Here is a 19,529-nt window from a genome sequence, read left to right as displayed (position 1 = left end):
GGGCACCAGGAGCACAGAGGAGAAGTGGCCATTCCATTCTGAAGAAGGGGTTCTGAGGAGTTAGCAGATGTGAATCTTTGTCAGACGAAAGAGTTCAGGGGAGGACAGCTCTGGACAGAGCAGATAGCATGGGGAAGACTGGAATAAAAGGAGTTTATATGAGTGAGAAGCAGACATGTGGCTGGAGGAGCAAACAGGTTCAGATCCGTAAAAGCTTTCAAGGATGTGGAAGATGGTGACTTCCCAGGAGTGCCGAGGGGTGGGCTTCCCAGGAGATACGAGTGGTAGAGGACGGACCTGCCTGCAATGCAGGGGCCTAAGAGATGCAGGTTCGATCCCTGGGTCGGGAAGGTCCCCTGTGGAAGAGCATGGCAGCCCATCCAGTGTTCTTGCCTGGAGAATGCCACGCATAGAGGAGCCTGGTGGGCTGCAGTCCATGGGCTGTGAAGACTCAGACACGACAGTGAGCACGCACACACACGTCTGGGCGTGGCACCGCTGAGTCATACGGTGATTCTATTTTTAGTTTTCTGAGGAGCCTCCACTCTGCTCTCCACGGCGGCTGCACCGACTTACACTCCCATGGACCATGTCAGAGAGTTCTCCTTTCTCCAGGAAGTGGTTTATTGTACCATTTGTCCTCAAAGACCTTGGATCCTATCCAGTTTTTCTAAACATCTTTGCATTAAATGACCTTTAGTAACCACACTTAAGTTGGCTTTTATATGAGACGAAAGGAGGTGTTTGCTTCGATTCTCCCAACCCACAGCCTATTCACAGTGTCTGGAGGTGAGGTTGAATGACAGAAGTGTTGACACCCATTGAGCAGAAAGAGGACTCTCACGCAGTTGTGCGTATGGCCAGGCAGAGCCGTCCTGCCTTGCCGCCTGTGGGCAGGCCCTGGAGGAAAGGTGTTAATGTGAAAGTTTTCTGTCCTTTCTTTTTTCTGTTGGGCTGCTGATGTATTTTTTAAACTAACAACAGGACTAATAATGTAATAACGTGATATTACATATTACTGAACTCACTAGGTATTCCATTTCTGGGACCAGTTGTATGGACTTATTTCTGCCTTGTGTCCACATCCAGGCTATTTGCAACCCCGGGATCTGCCCAGCCGGGGTGTTTTCCCCTTTGTCCAAGGCCTTCTTTGCAACACCGGGTCGAGGTGCAGGAACACAAGCTATGAAGGGGCTATGGAACAGCATTTTCGGTAAGAGAAACACAGACATCCTTTTCATGGCAAGCTCCTGTACAGAACTGACATGAGGCTTTTAGCTCAGCCTCAATAATTTGGGATGGGCCAGCCATCATAAGAAACAAAGAATTTATTTATTTACTTATTTTTAAAATTTTTTTCTCATTTTATTTTATTTTTTTTCTTCCCAATTATTTTTATTAGTTGGAGGCTAATTACTTTACAATATTGTAGTGGCTTTTGCCATACATTGACATGAATCAGCCATGGATTTACATGTGTTCCCCCTCCTGATCCCCCCTCCCACCTCCCTCCCCATCCCATCCCTCTGGGTCATCCCAGTGCACCAGCCCCGAGCACTTGTCTCATGCATCCAACCTGGACTGGCGATCTGTTTCACACTTGATAATATACATGTTTTGATGCTGTTCTCTCGGATCATCCCACCCTCGCCTTCTCCCATAGAGTCCAAAAGTCTGTTCTGTACATCTGTGTCTCTTTTTCTGTCTTGCATATAGGGTTATCGTTACCATCTTTCTAAATTCCATATATATTTGTTAGTATACTGTATTGGTGTTTTTCTTTCTGGCTTACATCACTTTGTATAATGGGCTCCAGTTTCATCCACCTCACTAGAACTGATTCAAATGAATTCTTTTTAATGGCCAAGTAATATTCCATTGTGTATATGTACCACAGCTTCCTTATCCATTCGTCTGCTGATGGGCATCTAGGTTGCTTCCATGTCCTGGCTATTATAAACAGTGCTGTGATGAACATTGGGGTACACGTGTCTCTTTCAGATCTGGAGAAACACAGAATTTAGTCACCAGAAAATCAGCTTTATGACATTCAGACTCACATGCAAACAACCTCCAGTAATGGTTCGTTTCTAGTAACAGGTGTTTCCATAGCTGTTTCAAGAGTCACAAAGTGATTGCTGATTAGCAGATGCCATTTGCTTGTCACAGTTTGTTTTCTGTAGGTTGAAACTCTGACCTCAAAATTACCCTCTTGGCCAACTATGCATTTTTGGCACCAAATGCTCGACAACAAGTATTTGCTGGAGTTTCCTACTGTGCTATTTTGGACCAGCATCTATTTGCAGCTGAGATACACTTGGCCGTTCACCTGGACCAGGTGACAATAGCCATCGTGACTCTGGATGCTGAGCCAGGCCTGTGTTTGCCTGTGGCAGCAGTCTGGCGCCAAAGACTAAAAAGAGAAGTGATGGGAGGTATTTTACATGAGAAGAGTCAAAACACAGAAGGTTTTTAACTTAGAGCTCCCTGAAGGCTCTGGAAACTTCTCAGTGGAGTTAGACATGAAAGGAAGCAGCTGAGTCATCAGATGATTTGAATTTTTCACATGTGAATAATCTGTCTTTGCTTCCTCCATCCTTCCTGCTGTTGACCTGTCTATGACATTGAAGTGTAAGGCCTGCTAACATAAGTGATCTTTAACTTTCAACTGTAAGTTACAAGAAGAGAATGCAAAGCTTCTAGGTAATTTTGGACACATCTGGTATGATATTTTTAAATGGTGGGTGCTTACATTTTTTTTGAGAGAGGTATTATAAACATATGATATTAAGAAAATAATTTGAGAGTAAAGTGTAAAATCATAACCCTGAAATACATGGTGGCCTTTTTGTATGTGTGGGAAAGAAAGTGCCTTTCTGGGAAAATGAGAAGCGTTTGAGGCTGATCAGTGTTCCCATACCAGGTCTCTCTTTTATCTCTTCATCACTCAGAGTGGGAAATTTGCGTATCCTTGAAGGGGGAAAAGTGGGGCTTTGCACCCAAACCGTATCTACCCCATCTCTTCTTCGTTGTGTGCTTCTGAGCAATTTACTTACCATCTCTGCATTTGCTTCTCACTCCCCTCCTTCCATGTAGCGAATGCTGAAGTTCTGGCGGGGTAGCCTTCCTGCGGTGGGAGTTGGCACTCACCCGTCCTTACGGCTCCGGCTCCAGCAATCACACCGACACTGGAGTCTCCACTCAGGGAATAGCTCTGCTCTTGTCCCCCAGACCACTCTGCACCCTCACCTCCACTTGCTGACACCAGATGGTCACACAGCCTGCGGAGACCTCTCCCCACATCCTGAAAACCACAGTCCATTTCAGAGCCTTGGACGCTGATGAGCCCGAAAGAAGTCCCTCCCGGTGCTGGGCTCTGTCCTCGGACCTGCCTCCTCCACTCAGAGGCGCTCACTGTTTTCATGGTGGTCCAGGATGAATTCAGTGGACTCCCCAAACCATAGTTAAAAATTCACTTCTGATCACTTTTTGAGAATTGTCTCAGATTATGAATATCTGAAAGCAAAAGTTTAAGTCTCTTTAAACATCACGGTTAACCAGTTTGCTGATTTCTGTGCCCTTTGTGATCCCAGTGGAAAGTTCACTTTGGGCAGGAATCCCACATTTCATCTGATCTAGGATCAGTTCAGTTTAGCTGCTAAGTCATGTCTCACTCTTTGTGATCCCAGGGACTGCAGCATGCCAGGCTTCCTTGTCCTTCACCATCTCTAGGAGTTTGCTCAAATTCATGTTCATTGAGTCGATCATGCTATCCAGCCATCTCATCCTCTGTTGCCCCCTTCTCCTCCTGCCCTCAGTCTTTCCCAGCATCAAGGTCTTTTCCAATGAGTCAGCGTCAGGTGGCCAAAGTATTGGAGCTTCAGCTTCAGCACCAGTCCTTCTAATGAATATTCAGGGTTGATTTCCTTTAGGATTGACTAGTTTGATCTCTTTTCTGTCCAAGGGTCTTTTTAGAGTCTTCTCCAGTCCCACAGCTCAAAGGCCTCAATTCTTTGACGCTCAGTCTTTTTTATGGTCCAACTCTCACATCCATACATGACTACTGGAAAAACCATAGCTTTGACTCTATGGACCTTTGTAGGCAAAGTAATGTCTCTGCCTTTTAATACACTGTATAGGTTTGTCATTGCTTTTCTTCCAAGGAGCAAGCGTCTTTTAATTTCATGATTGCAGTCACTGTCCACAGTGATTTTGGAGCCCAAGAAAATAGAATCTGTCACTGTTTCCATTTAAACATCACAGTTAGCCAGTTTGTGAATTTCTGTGCCCTTTGTAATTCCCTGGGGAAAGTTCACTTTGGGCAGAAATCCAAAATTTCATCTGATCTAGGTTATGATTATGAAAATCCACTTTCAGATTCCTGGTTTTATTACGGAGCCAACGCTCAGTGCTTAAAAGAGGATCTCAGAGCTGGAATCATGAACAATGGATCATGACTCCACAGATTAAGTGGGTATTGCCATGCAGTATAAGGAATTGCTTCTCATTCTTTAAAGTCAAGCTGATAGCATAAAAACAATTGAAAATGCTTCACGACATGAACACACTCTCTGAATCTGCCCCCTGCATCCTTTCACTATCAGGATCTGCAGGAGCTGCTCCCCAGACCAGGACTTCCTTCATTCTCTTCCTTGGTTGAGACATCTTTCAGTGCCAGCCCCTTGAAGCATTTTCATCTAACTGTTCCTGACAATCCCCTATGCTTCTCACTTTCTTATCTTCAATATTTTAATTTTTTTTCTTCCTCGAACACACCCAGATCCCCGAGAGCCATCTCGCTGTCTCCACCTCCCTTCCAGGACGGCCTCCTGCTGTGCATCTCACTTGCTCCCTGGCTGCTGCCGCCTGCCTCTTGGCTTCTCCTCCGTTGGCTTTTCCCTCTTCGGATGCCCTTTAGAGTGCCTTCCACGCTTTTGTGTCTCTAGTGTATAGTTTTCCTGATCACAGGGTCCAGCCCCTTTGCCATGAGTTGAATCATCTTTTCCCAGCCAAAGCAGCTAAGAATTTGATGCTAGTCTCATCAGCGACTCCTCTGACGGGGTAAGACTGGAGTCCAAGGCAGGATTAAGGTGGCCCCTTCCCATACCCTGTCCTACTCCTGGGAGCCTCCTTCCCCTCACTCTGTCCCTGCCCCCAGCCTCTGGAGGCAGGCTGCTCTCCGAGGTCTAGGTTCCTCCTGGGATGGAACCTTGTGGCCTCCGAGCGAGTGGTGTGGATTCTCTGGCTACACCTGTTGCACCAGAGCAGGGAGCCTGCGGGTCCCTGGTCCAGGCTCTTGCCCATCTCCCTCCCCTCCTGGCCTTGGAGAAGAGGGGTCACCGTTAGGGTGATCACAGACAGGGAGCTGTCAGCACCTCTCCACGGTGACACAGATGCATCCATAGAGCGGAGGCGCTTCCTTTCCTGCCCAGTTGGGGGGTCTGCCCGCTGTGTGATGAACCTCCTCTCTCTCTCAGGCTTTCCCAGCCCTAATTCCAGCTTAGTCCCTGTCCTTACGCCCTTCCTCTTTCTCTGCAGTGTTCTCTCCAACAAGCCACAGGAAAGACAGTTTTGCGGGCTCCTGGGTTTGTTTTCAGGCCCTGAATTTCCCGTGTTTCAGTGAAGCGCTGGCTCAGCATGTGACAGGGATGTTCCCTTGGGCACAGAGCCCCCCTCTCTGACCTTCAGTCACCCAGAGGTCCTGGTCTATCCTCCAGCTGGGCTGTGTGTGGGCAGGGTCTCCCCCCAGGAGCCTCCTCCAGGCCCAGCTGAGCTTCCTCTCTGTGGCATTCAAGAACTGGGGGACTCAGGTGTGTTCTGCTATTTTTTATTTGTAAATTTCTCTCTCCTTAAAACTTGGTTTATAGTTAGAACATGTTTATTGCTTTAGTTAATAAAGATAACTTCCTTGGAGAAGAAAATGGCAACCCACTCCAGTATTCTTGCCTGGGAAATCCCATGGACAGAGGAGCCTGGTGGGCTACAGTCCACAGGGTTGCAAGAGTCGGACACGACTTAGCAACTAAACCACCATAAAGAAAACTTCCTACATTATCTTCATTATCTTCCAGAAGTGTGGTTTTCCTCTCACGTGTAAATCTCTCATCCATCTGGGCTTTATGTCTTTGAATGGTGTCATAGTGATCCACTTTAGATTTTTTCCATTTGGATGAGTGATTTCTGTAGTTTCACTCTTTAAGGAAATCGCCCATCTTGTCCTGATCTGCAGTCCCGAGGGTCCATGAGTCAAGCCTCTTGTGTGCCCTTTTTCCAATGTCTGTTTTGTCCAGCAGGCCATCCCTGAACTATTCCTCAGTGTCTTTTTTATGATAATGTCTGACATCTGATGTCTGACATATTTTGCTCTGCACCTTGAGGGAAGTCTGTGCTCTTCCATTTAAATTTATAAATTCATTGTCAAGGGCAATGAAAAAACCCTATTGGCATTTTGATTGGAGTTGCATCAAGTTCCATGGTTAAATGACACATCATTTAATTTACTTTATAGCTTCATAATATTTTTGCTGAAAAGCCATGCATATTTTTTATTGAGTGTGATCTGATCATACTTTTAGTTTGCATTTCTTAATCATGAGTGATGTTGAGCATCTTTTCACATCTTTATCGGCTGTTTGACTTTCTGTGTATAGATGGTTTGTTCAAAGCTTTTGTTTGGTGGTGTGGAGAGCTGCACTGCATGGCATGTGGGATCCTCGTTCCTCTGTTATTGATCAAACCTGTGGCCCCTGCCGTGGAGGTCCGGATTCTTCAACCACTGGATTGCTAGGGAAGTTCCCTGTTCAAATCTTTTAACAGTTTATTTTGTAATTTTTGGTTTTACTGCATTTTTAGAACTCTTTACTTACTTTGTTTGTAAATGTTTTATCAGAAAAATGTGTTGTGAATATTTCTTCCAATCTGCGACCTTTTTTTTTTCATTTTGATGAAATTTAGTTTATCACTTCTTTCTGTTTTGGTTAATATTTTTTTAAAATTTAGGTATAGTTGATTTACAATAGTGTGTTAGTTTCAACTATACACTAAAGTGATTCAGTTATATATATATATATATGTATATATATATATATAAATGTCGGTATTCCTTTTTTTAACATTCTCTTCCATTACAGGTTACTACAAGATATTGAGTATAGTTCTAGTGTAGGTACTATAGTAGGTTCTTGTTGATTATCTACTTTATATGCAGTAATGTGTATATTTTAATCCCAAACTCCTGATTTATCCCTCTCTTCCCCTCCCCTTTGGTAACTATAAGTTCATTTTCTATGTCTATAGATCTACTTATGTTTTGTAAATAAGTTCATTTGTATCCTTTTTTAAAACTCCACATATAAGTGACACTATATGATATTTGTCTTTCTCTTACTTACTTCATTCAGTATCACAATTTCTAGGCCCACTCATATTGCTGTAAATGGCATTGTTCCATTCACTTCTATGGCTGAGTATTATTCCACTGTATATATGTACCACATCTTCTTTACCCATCCACCTGTATCCATTCATTGGTTGATGGACATGTAGGTTGCTTCCTTGTCTTGGCTATTGTATATGGTGCTGCTGTGGACACTGGGGTGCATGATCTTTTTGAATTCTGGTTTTCTCTGGGTATATATGCCCAGGAGTGGGACTGCTGTCATGTGGTAGCTCTATTTTTAGTTTTTCAAGGAACCTCCATCCTATTTTCCACAGTGACTGCACCTATTTATATTCCCACCAACGGTGTGGGAGGGTTCCCTTTCCTCCACGCCCTTTCCAGGATTTATTGTTTGTAGATTTTTTGATGGTAGCCATTCTGACCATTGTGAGATGATGTCTCATTGTAGTTTTCATTTGCATTTCTCTAATAGTTAGTGATGCTGAACATCTTTTCATGTGCCTTTTGGCTCTCTGTATGTCTTGTTTGTGCCTTTTGTATTTTTCTGTAACAATGAAATATTTGTGTAACTGAAGATCATTACAATTGCCTACTGCAGTTTCTTTTAGAAGTTTTATAGTTTTAACTTTTGTTTGGGTGTATGACCCATTTTTGAGTTAGTTTTTGTATATGATGTAAGTGTTGAGGTTTATCTTACATTTAGTTGTCTAGCTGTTCTAATACCATTTATTGAAAATACCAACCTATGCCCATTAAGCACAGTTGACATCTTTGTTGAAAACCAGTTGATCTAATAATATCATGTAGATCTGGTTTTGTTCTCTTTTATTTCATTGGTGTTTAGGACTATCCTTAGGCCAATACTCTTAAGGCTTTAGAGCAAATGTCTTGAAATCAGGTACTATATGTCCTTCAACTTTTTTTTCAAAATTATTTTAGTACATCTGTGAATTTCCATATATATTTAAAAATCAGCTTATTTATTTCTATAAAAAAGTTTGCTGGGATTTTGATGAGGATTACATTAAAAAATAGCCTTACAGAGATTTAATTCATATACCATAAAATGACCCATGTAAAGCATAAAATTCAATAGTTTTTAGTGTACTTACAGAATTGTGCAACCGTCACCACAATCAACTGTAGAAAATGTTGAATCACTCAAAAAAAAAAAAAATACTTGTATCCATCAAAACTCACCCCTCATTTTCTCCCCATTTTCCCTACTCTTGGCTTAGGCATCTGCTAGTCAACTTTCTGTCTCTATAGAACTGACTGTTCTGGACATTTATAGAAATGAAATTATGAAACTTGTGGGGTTTTGGCAGTGTTTCTTTCATGTAGCATAATGTCCTGAAGATTCATTCATGTTGTAGCAGATGTCAGTATTTCACTTCATTTTATTGCAGATAGTTACTATTCCATTGTATATTATATTATATTGTTTTTGTTCAACAGTTGATGGTCATACGAGTTGTTTCTACTTTTTGGCTATTATGATTAATGCTGCTATGCATGTGCTACACATGTACAATTTTTCGTATGAGTATGTATTTTTATTTTTCTTGAATATCTGGAAAGTCATACGGTGATTCTGTATTTAATATTTTAAGGCGCCGTCAGGCTGTTTTCTACCATGTCTCCCTCCCACCAGCAGTGTAGTCGGGTTCCACGTCTCCAAATCCTCATCAGTACTTACTCTTCTCTCCTTCAGATTGTAGCTGTTCATATGTGTGGTGCGGTGTGAAGTGGTAACTCTTGTGGTTTTCAATTACATTTTCCTAATAGTTAATGATGTTGACAATCTTTTACTGTGCTTATCAATCATTTGTGTATTGTCTTTGGAAAAATATCTGTTCTAATCCTTTGCCCATTTTTAATTGGGTTATCTGTCTTTTTATTACTGAGTTGTAAGGGTCCTATATATATTCTGGACACAAGTCCATTACTAAATATATGATTTGCACATATTTTTTCCTATTTTGTTGCTTGTCTTTCCACTTCCTTACTTTTATTCTTTGAAGTATCAGTTCAGTTCAGTTCAGTTGCTCATTCATGCCCAACTCTTTGTGACCCCATCGACTGTAGCACGCCAGGCTTCCCTGTCCATCACCAACTCCTGGAACTTGCTCAAACTCACATCCATTGAGTTGGTGATGCCTTCCAACCATCTCATCCTCTGTCGTCCCCTTCACTTCCTGCCTTCAGTCTTTGGTGAGGTCCCACTAATCTATTTTTTCTTCTGTTGCTTTTTCTTTTGGTGTCGTATCTGAAAGTCTTTGGCTAACTCTTAATCATGAAGATTTACTCCTGTGTCTTCTTCTAAGGGCTTTGTAGGTTTAGCTCCTATATGTCAATCTATTCATTTTGAGTTGATTTTGTGTATGGTGTGAGGAAGGAGTCAAGATTCTTTCTTTTCTATATGGACGTCTAGCTGTTTCAGGGGATTGCATTTAATCTATAAATTAGTTGGGAGAGAATTGATATCTCAGTCTTAAGACTCAATATTAACACTGAGTCTTCTAATAAATGAACAGGATATATTCTCTATTTATTTAGATTTTCTTGACTATCTCTGAGGAGGAATGTTTTTGTGGTTTTCAGCTTACACATTTTGTAGTTAACTACGTTTTGTAGTTTACACATTTTGTTGATGTATTCTTAAACAGTTTCATATTTTTTGTATTGTTTTAAAAATTTAAAATATGGACAGCCAATTCTAGTGAATTTTTAAAAATCTCTCATAAGATTTTTTATACACATGATCATGTCACCTGGAAATACAGTATCACTTTATCCTTTATCACCTGGTTGCTTTTTCTTTTATTTAGAATTTAATGTTCTTCTTTATTTACTTTCTTTATGTTCAAACTTAGATAATAAGTTTTATATCTTTTCTAATATAAAGATTAAAAGCCTTATCATTCTTTTTGAACACTATCTTACTTCATCTCACAAATTTTGATTTGTTGCATTTTTGTTTGCATCAAGTTAAAAATATTAGCTTATTTCTACTGTAGTTTATTCTTTGACCCATGGGTTACTTGTAGGTCAGATGCTTAGTTTCTAAATATTTGAAGATTTTCCTGAAATCTTTTTATTACTAATTTATGCTTAATTCTACTATGGTCAGAGAATTCTATGTGATTTAGGTCTTTTTCAATTTGAATTACTTTGTGATGATAGCATCTTATCTCCTTTAATAAATATTTAATGTTACCTAAAGTGCTCTTTCCTGGAAAATCCCATGGACGGAGGAGCCTGGTAGGCTGCGGTCCATGGGGTCACAAAGAATTGGACACGACTGAGCGACTTCACTTTCACTTTTCACTTTCATGCATTGGAGAAGGCAATGGCAACCCACTCCAGTGTTCTTGCCTGGAGAATCCCGGGGACGGGGGAGCCTGGTGGGCTGCCGTCTATGGGGTCGCACAGAGTCGGACACGACTGAAGTGACTTAGCAGCAGCAACAGCCGCGGCAAAGCAACTACTGGCCTTCTGCTATTGTTGGGTGGCATTAAGTCCTCAATATCTTTACTGATTTTCTGTTTGTTCTATAAATAATCAAGAAAGGATTTGTAATCCTTGTAATTGTGGCTTTTTCTGTTTTTTCAGTTCTACTGATTTTTGCTTCATTGAAGCTCTGGTGTAAGTGCATACATGTTAGAATAAATCTTTTCTGTATTGACTCATTTATCATTATATAACTTAATCCAGTTATCTCAGTTATTAGACATTATGCATACAAGACATTGTACATACAATATATCACACAATATGTTATACACATTATACTACATCCATTATCTAAAATATTATAATACATAATGTATGATATGTTAATATAATCTCTTTATCCCTGGTTGTATTTCTTGTTTTGAAGTCTATTTTGTTGATATTTACATAAACCCTGTAGCTTTCTTGTAATTAGTGTTACATGATATATCTTTTTCCATCTTTTTTACTTTCTGGCTATCTTTAAATTTTATATTTAAAATTTAAACAGCATACAGTTGGTTCTTTCTTATTATTCAGTCTGACAGTCTTTGCCTTTTAGTGTTTAGAGCATTTGCTTTATTATATTGGATTTACTTATTGCCATTTGTTTCCTACTTTTGCCATCTTTCTGTATTCCTGTTTTTCTCTTTGTTGCTTTTGTTCATTTAAATTGAATATTTTGTTTCAATAAATATTTAATTAATATTTCAAAGTTAATGTTTTGAAATATTAATGTTTCTCTATTATTGACTTATGAACTATACCTTTTTGTTATATTTTTCTAGTGGCTTATGCATTTTCATACTAATGTACATGTATCTATAGGAGTGATTACTAGAAGCAGAATTGCAAGTCAAGAGAAAAATGCATTTTTTATTTTAATGGCCTTTTGCAAATGATCCTATATGGGGATTATAATATACTGCACTCTACCTTTTGAAATATGAGGCTATCTTTTTTTCTAGTAAGGCCAATAGAGGATCTGGTTGAAATTTTAGATTTCTGCCAATCTGATTTTTTATTAATTTCTAGATGAGAAATGATATCTTGTTTGATTGGGTTTTTCCTATTATGGAGGATGTTGAACCTGTTTTTATATCTGTGTACAATTTATACTTATTTTCATGGCCTTTGTCAATTCTTCTTGTTTATTATTTTTCTTCCTGATTCCTAGAGACTCTTTACATATTAAGGAGTTAAACCCTTTATCTGTTGTATGAGTTGTAAATATCCTTTCCTGAGTTTATCATGTATTATTTGACTTTATTTTTTTTAAACTTTCATTTTGAAATGATTATAGATGTAAAGGGAGTTGTTCCTCAAATAGTGAGATCTTATATGACTATAGGGCAATATCAACACAGGAATGGGGGGACTTCCTTGGCAGTCCAGTGGTTAAGATTCTACATATCCAGTGTAGGGGAATGAGTATAGATTCTGTCAGAGGTAAATTTAAAAAAAAATTAAAAATGTCTTTTGTATAACAGATATATCACTGAGTGTTACCTCATTAATTACGTGATCAGTAGGATGACAAAGTTGGGTCAAGGAACAGTTGAGAAACTAGTTATGTCAACCTTTACAAACATGAACATTAATTCTGTAGGTAAGACACAAAGCTTGTTTGGCTCCAATAGGTACAATAAGGCAATAACTTTGGAGGTGATCTTTTTAACAGGAAAAAAGTCTTCAAGTCACATGTAGCTTCAGAGCTGTATTCTCCAGGAAAAGCAAATAATTCCAGGGTGGACATGGATTAAAAAACTAAAATAGATCTAAAGAAAGTCCCAGAGACTTTTTACTTTATTTCTTCTTTCCTCAGTTTGGAGTTTCTCTAACTTTCCCTTTCTTTTAAACTCCAGATCTATTACAGGTTTCAGAAGCTTTCACATCCTTGAGACTCTGCTTGTCAGCACTTGCCCTGGGTTACCAGTGGGCAGCGAAGGTAGGGGTCTGGCTGGCCTTAGCGGCCACAAGGCAGCTGAGGGGCGTTCAAGACAAGAATTCAAGACAAGACAATTCCTAAGAGAATTACTTTTTTGCATTGGGATCTGGCCGTCTTAGGAAACAATTCTAATTCTGTTAGACTGTGCCTTGTCAATAAACAATAAGAAAAATTTGCCTGCATGCTCAGTTGTGTCTGACTCTGTGTGACCCTACGGACTGGATATACCCCACCATGTTCCTCCATCCGGCAAGAACTGGAGTGGGTTGCCATTTCCTGTTCCAGGGAGTCCTCCTGACGCAGGGATTGAACCTCCATCTTCTGCATCTCCTGCACTGCAGGCAGATTCTCCCACTGAGCCATTGGGGAAGATCCCAGTAGGAAATGTCAGCAGAATTTATAATAGAAACGGAGCTTCCCAGGCAGTGTTAGTGCTTAAGAATCCGCCTACCAGTGCAGGAAGGAGATGTAAGGGAGGCTACTTCGATCCCTGGGTTGGGGAGATCCCCTGGAGAAGGGCACAGCAATCCACCTCAGTATTCTTGCCTGGAGAATCCTGTGGACAGAGGAGCCTGGTGGACTACAGTCCATGGGATCACAAAGAGTGAAGCAACTTAGCACATACACACACACGTAATAGAAGCAACAATCCTATTTATCTTGCTTGCTTATTCCTGCAGCTCTTGGGCTGAAAATGTGTCTGTCTCAGCATCAGCTGTATTATTACTGCCCTTTATTTTTAATTTTTAAATTGTTTTATGGTCCTACTTTATATTTAAAAATTACATGTATTTTGGCTGCATTGGGTCTCCATTGCTGCACATGGGTTTTCTCTGATCATGGAGGCTACTCTTCATTGCAGTGTGTGAGCTTCTCATTGCAGGGGCTTCTCTTGTTGTGGGCTTTAGCGCGTGGGCTTCAGTAGTTGTGGTGGGCAGGTTTAGTTGCTCTGTGGTATGTGGGATCCTCCTGGACCAGGGATTGAACCCGTGTCCCCTGCATTGGCAGGTGGATTCTTAACCACTGGACCACCTGGGAAGTCCCTATTACTGCCTTTTAAAGAGAGCTGGGAGCTGGACTCTGTGCTAAGATTTTACCTAGATTCCCTCTGCTGACCCTCTGACAACCCTATTAGGGTTCAGTTCAGTTGCTCAGTCATGTCTGGCTCTTTGTGACCCCATGGACTGCAGCACGCCATGCCTCCCTGTCCATCACCAACTTCCAGAGTCTGCTCAAACCCATGTCCATCGAGTTGGTGATGCTTTCCAACCGTCTCATCCTCTGTCGTCCCCTTCTCCTCCTGCTTTCAATCTTTCCCAGCATCAGGGTCTTTTCAAATGAGTCAGTTCTTTGCATCAGGTGGCCAAAAGATTGTAGTTTCAGCCTCAGCATCAGTCCTTCCAATGAATATTCAGGACTGATTTCCTTTAGGATGGACTGGATCTCCTTGCAGTCCAAGGGACTCTCAAGAGTCTTCTCCAATACCACAGTTCAAAGGTATCAATTCTTTGGTGCTCAGCTTTCTTTATAGTCCAACTCTCACATCCATACATGACCACTGGAAAAACCATAGCCTTGACTAGACAGACCTTTGTTGGCAAAGTAATGTCTCTGCTTTTTAATATTCTGTCTAGGTTGGTCATAGCTTTTCTTCTAAGGAGTAAGCGTCTTTTAATTTCATGGTTGCTGTCACCATCTGCACTGATTTTGGAGCCCCCCAACATAAAGGGTTTTATTATTTAAGTCATAACCTATTAGGGTTATGATCCCATTATTTGAATGATGGCTTTCTAAGGGAGACATTGCTTGAGAAACATTTTGGCTTTGGGGACCCTCAGCGGGCTTCAGTTTCCTTGTCTGCAAACTGAGGGAGGGGCCTGAGTGATTCCTCCCGCCTCTAACATCCTCAGGTCCTTCACTGCAATCCCACAGGGGTTGCTGGACATAGCGTTTGGCTTGGGGCCCTTTGAGAGGGCAATTTCCTACTGATCTGAGGGCCACCTGCAAGGTGGCCTTTTCTTGTCTTCCTGAATCAGATCTCCTTTGTCCCCACTTCGATTCACGGCTCCTCCCATACCTGGCAGGGTCCAATGTCACCTGATAAAAAGACCAAAGAAAGAGCTGGACTTGGGAAGGAGGAAACTGGTTTCCACACAATGCCTGTTTCAGCCCTGGGATTTCCCCGTGCGTGCTAGTTGCTTCGGTCCTGTCCGACTCTTTGTGACCCCATGGACTGTAGCCTGTCAGTCTCTCTGTCCATGGTATTTCCCAGGCAAGAAGAGTGGTGTGGGTAGTCCTTCCCTTCTCCAGGGGATCTTCCCGACCGAGGGATCAAACCCATGTCTCTTGCGTCTCCTGCATTGGCAGGTGGGTTCTTTACCTCTAAGCCACTTGGGAAGCCTCTGCTTCCTTGTAGGTGGTGACAATCTTTAATTGTCACCCAGGGGCTGATGCAGCAGGTGGATTTACCTGTTGACAACTGTTCCTTCAGTCACAGTGTTTGAGAATTTATGTAATAAAAGGTTTGGGACTTAAAAAATCTAATGGGATCTAACTTTTTAATCAGGAAAAGTTTCTCCCAATTTTACTTTTTGTTTCCTCTCGGGCATGCTAAAAGTAATTGGACACCTACTTACTTTAACAAGCTTCCAGCAATTTGTGAAATGATTCCTTGTTTTACTTTATCTATTTATTTATTTCCTTGTTTTGTTTTAAATCAGTAGTTTCTTACTGACTAAGGTAAGTTCCCACTGAATTTGAGATTGGATGTAGATAGGGTTCAGTTCAGTCGCTCAGTGGTGTCCAACTCTGTGACCCCATGGACTGCCATAGAGGGTAGAATGTGCTGATTTTAAAGGTCGTGAGAATGTTTTCTCTTGTTTACTCATGAAAAATCATTTTTCTTCCACATACGACAAGTATTAATATAAAGGTAAGAAAAAACAGCAATTTTATCATCGTTTTTTATTAGAATTACATAGTGTTGCTAAAACAAAAATTCACCCAAGTAGATTCTAAAGGTTGAATTGACTGTATTGGGTGATTCATGAATCCAGCAGCACCCCATCTGGTCAGCAGAGAGGGCTCCTTGTCTTGCCTTTCAAAACCTCCCAAGCCAAAAAAATAAAGCATTTCAAGCTTAGGCAACCTTCCTGTGTGGAAAGAGAGGGCCCATGTGGCAAACCATCTTTCTTTGGGGGTGGAAAGGACCACCTTCTTGGGTGTTGATCAGAGAATTTCACAGTGAAATTACCTCCTCCAGGGTTATATTCCTGGGGAAACTGATCTGCAGTTAGGTTGGGGGTTAAGTCTTGGTTTTAGCATGGGGGACTCCATCTGGAGCCTGTGAGTTTTCCCACACCGAGAGGTTGGCCAGGATCATCCCTGTTAGAACCACTAGGAGGGGTGGGTTAAAATGCAGAGTCCTGGGCAGCCTCCTGGCTGAGGGTGGGGGGGTGGGCTCAGAGTCTGTACTTCATAGACTCCCACTCGGTTCTGACTCTCTCTGTGGGAGTCTGCTTCCTGGAACCCCATTTTTAAAGATGAAATCTTTTTGTAAGCATGTGATGTTATGTTAACACTTCTCCTAGAAGTTGACATTTACATTGGGTCTAGATCTTACCCTTTTAGATCATTGCTCTAACGGACATTATTGTTGACACATTTTACATTCCTTAGTGTCTTCTAGTGGTAAAATTATTCAAAACTAATTCTAAGAGAATGATGACAGCTTTCTAACTGTATTGTTTTTCATTTAAAAACTTTACTATTATTATTTAGCTAAAGCTAAAATAAATTGGAGAAGGAAATGGCAACCCACTCCAATATTCTTGCCTGGGAAATCCCATGGACAGAGAAGCCTGGTGGGCTACAGTCCTTGGGGTCGCAGAAGAGTCTGACATGACTTAGCAACTAAACAAACAAAATAAAATTAAAGGAAAAAAAAAAACTGGGAGAGAATATTTCTTATAAATATGAGAAAGGGAAGCTATGTTTCAAACATGAGAAGACAGGGGACATCCCAGCAGGAAATGGGGCCGTGGCCTTGACCATGCAGTGGGGACGGCCTCCTTCCCTCCTGATCACTAGTGCTTGTGACCTGGCCTGACCCTGTCCTTTTTGTCTGGGGCTCCCCTGCTTCTACCCACAGCTGACCTCTCCTGGGGAGGCACCCCCCAACACTCCCTGGACATCCCCCAGGGCCCCTCTGCCTGACACCCCATCTGCACGATGCCCAAGTGGGTCTGAATCAGGGGCAAGACACACAGACTTGTCTCTGGGCTGCCCTGCTCACAGGTCTCTTATCTGTGAGGCCGTTTTATATGTTTATTAGTCATTTCAATCCTTTCATTGATTACACCGCGTGCCTCAAGCAACATGTTTGGCTGTTGGGGCATTGGAGGAGGTGTAAATAGGCGCAGGCTTAATTGAGGACAATTGGGCCTTTTGGTATCAAGAACCTTAAACTGCTGAGGAGACTTGTGCCTATAGACGAGTTCTACCCAGGTGCTTACTTCATTTATTTAAAGTTCTCCTAGGCTCCCAGCTGCAGCTGCTCCTCACCAGAAGGTTGACGACCTGGCCTTCTTAAAAGAGATACAGGACCTCGCCCAGGAAGTTTATGAAGTGATGGACAAGGCTAGAAACTTACAAAAACTCTGGGTAGAAAGATCCAAGACTCCAGGCAAGTAAATCTCTCACGACTCTCCACTCCATCCTGGTACTTAGGGTTGCTGATTTAGCTAATAAAAAAAAAAGACATCCATTTAAATTTTTACCATAAGTATATTTGGTATATAACTTTTGCTACGGGCTCTCTGAAGCCATTGTTTCTTTTTTTTTTTTCTGTGGCAGGCTCCATTGATTAGATCATTGGTGATTCACTTCATCTCCAGCCCCTCACTCTCGATGGTCAGGGGTGGTCACTGGTGTGGGGGGAATGAAAGGTCCAACTCTGTTACCAACTTGGATTCTTGGGCTCCTCAAAGTCAGTAGAAATTGATCAGAGGCCAGATGAGAGATTCAGGCGAGGCTTTACTGCTGCAGCCGAAGGGAGCGAGAACAAGTGAGAGTCTCCCTTAAGTGGGCCGAGGGTGGGGGCGGGTCAGTGGGTCATGTTGAGTGATCTGCCCACCCCCTTGGAGGTGCTGTCTGCAGGGATCATGTTCAGGACACTGCTTTGTAGTTGGGTTTTGGCCTTTTTGTATCCTGTTGTTCATACTTTGGCCCAACTGCAGGAGATATTTGTCCAGATGCAAGCAGGCCCCAAGTCCAGCCTGTCTCAGAAATGTGTCTCGGCTTTTCCAGTGAGGCCGTCTGGGCACCCAAGCCCCCAGGCATGTCTTTAGTGTTCAGAGGCACGGTCATCACTTGGAGGTTACAGGGCTTTTCGAAGCTCTCCTGGCAGGAACAAGGACTGATACACGAAGAGATGCTCCTGTCACACCCACTGCTCAGGAAATGGGAGTTTTAAGAGCCTGTGTTAGTAGCCGAAAGCAGACCAGCACATATTTCTTATTTTATCACAACCAGATTCCAAATATAATCTGAAAAATACTTTCATGTTTTTTTCTCTCCAATTTTTTCTTTCTCTTGTTTTTCTTTACTTTCCCTTTATTCTCTCTTTCCTGTATGCTCACAATGCCTGTGGAATTGGAGACTCAGAAAATAATAAATGGTTATTTGGTAATTCCATTTAATTTATTGGCTATTGCAATAAATAATAAATGGCAGGTGGTTGAAATTTGGTTTACCAGTTAAATCACTTCCCTGGAATTTATTTAATATCGGTGTGTTTTGAAAGGAGTGACTGTTGCCTTCACATTTATTTCTCAGGTTGTTGTAATCATCTCTCAGAGCAGGACTCTGTGATTGGCATTTGATTTTGGAACTAGAATAGGTGCTCGGCAGGTGCTGTCTGGTTGCTGCCTGAAGTAATATCTCTGACGTCTTCTTTTTGTAGATTCTCCTTATGGTTCCAGTTTTTTAACAGTAAGTATTTTAACAAAAGTTTGAAACTTAGTCTTTGGAGATATAATGGCGTTGACTGAAAAAAAAAAGCTGAGAATTATGTTTTTAAAAACATTTTTAATTTTTAAATTTTTGGCTGCATTGTATGGCCCAAAGGATCTTAGTTCCCTGATCAGGGATGGAACTCATGCCCCCTGCAGCAGAAGCACAGAGTCCTAACCACTGTACCGCTGGGGAATTCCAAGAACTTTTTTTTTTTTTTTAAGAACTATGTTTTATTCAGTGGACTTGCTGAGGACTTAAGCCAGGGACAGCTTCCTGGTGGCTCAGATGGTAATGAATCTGCCTGCAATGTAGGAGACCCAGGCTTGATTCCTGGGTTGAGAAAATTCCCCTGGAGAAGGGAATGGCAGCCCACTCCGTATTCTTGCTTAGAGAATTCTATGGACAGAGGAGCCTGGTGGGCTACAGTCCATAGGGTCTCAAAAGAGTCAGACATGACTTAGCGACTAACACTTTCACGTACACTTATAGTCTGTCAGTTCTCTCTGAGGAACTGCTCTGAAGAGGCAAGGGAGGAACCTGGACAGGTAGGAATTTTTGCAACACAGACAGGGAAGTCGGAACATCAAAAGATTACTGTTGATCAAGGAAGAAGCATGTGTTGTGTGAATGAACTTAGTGCTGTCCACGCATGGGAAGATGCGTGGGACTCAT

General features: G+C 41.7%; 1 protein-coding gene across 1 annotated transcript in view; it reads left to right on the top strand.

The window, feature by feature from the left end:
- The window catches only part of ABCA13 (ATP binding cassette subfamily A member 13), a 374,898-nt gene that overhangs the window by 18,291 nt on the left and 337,078 nt on the right, over nt 1-19,529 (top strand). The window contains exons 3-5 of the mRNA XM_061166289.1: nt 1,090-1,213; nt 17,372-17,526; nt 18,805-18,833. Coding sequence (XP_061022272.1) covers nt 1,090-1,213; nt 17,372-17,526; nt 18,805-18,833 — 308 coding nt within the window. The remainder of the gene's footprint in view (nt 1-1,089; nt 1,214-17,371; nt 17,527-18,804; nt 18,834-19,529) is intronic.

This window comes from Dama dama, chromosome 18, assembly GCF_033118175.1.
Source record: "Dama dama isolate Ldn47 chromosome 18, ASM3311817v1, whole genome shotgun sequence".
NCBI lineage: Eukaryota > Metazoa > Chordata > Mammalia > Artiodactyla > Cervidae > Dama > Dama dama.
The sequence above is the reverse complement of the archived record's forward strand: the minus strand, read 5'-3'. Positions and strand labels throughout refer to the sequence as shown.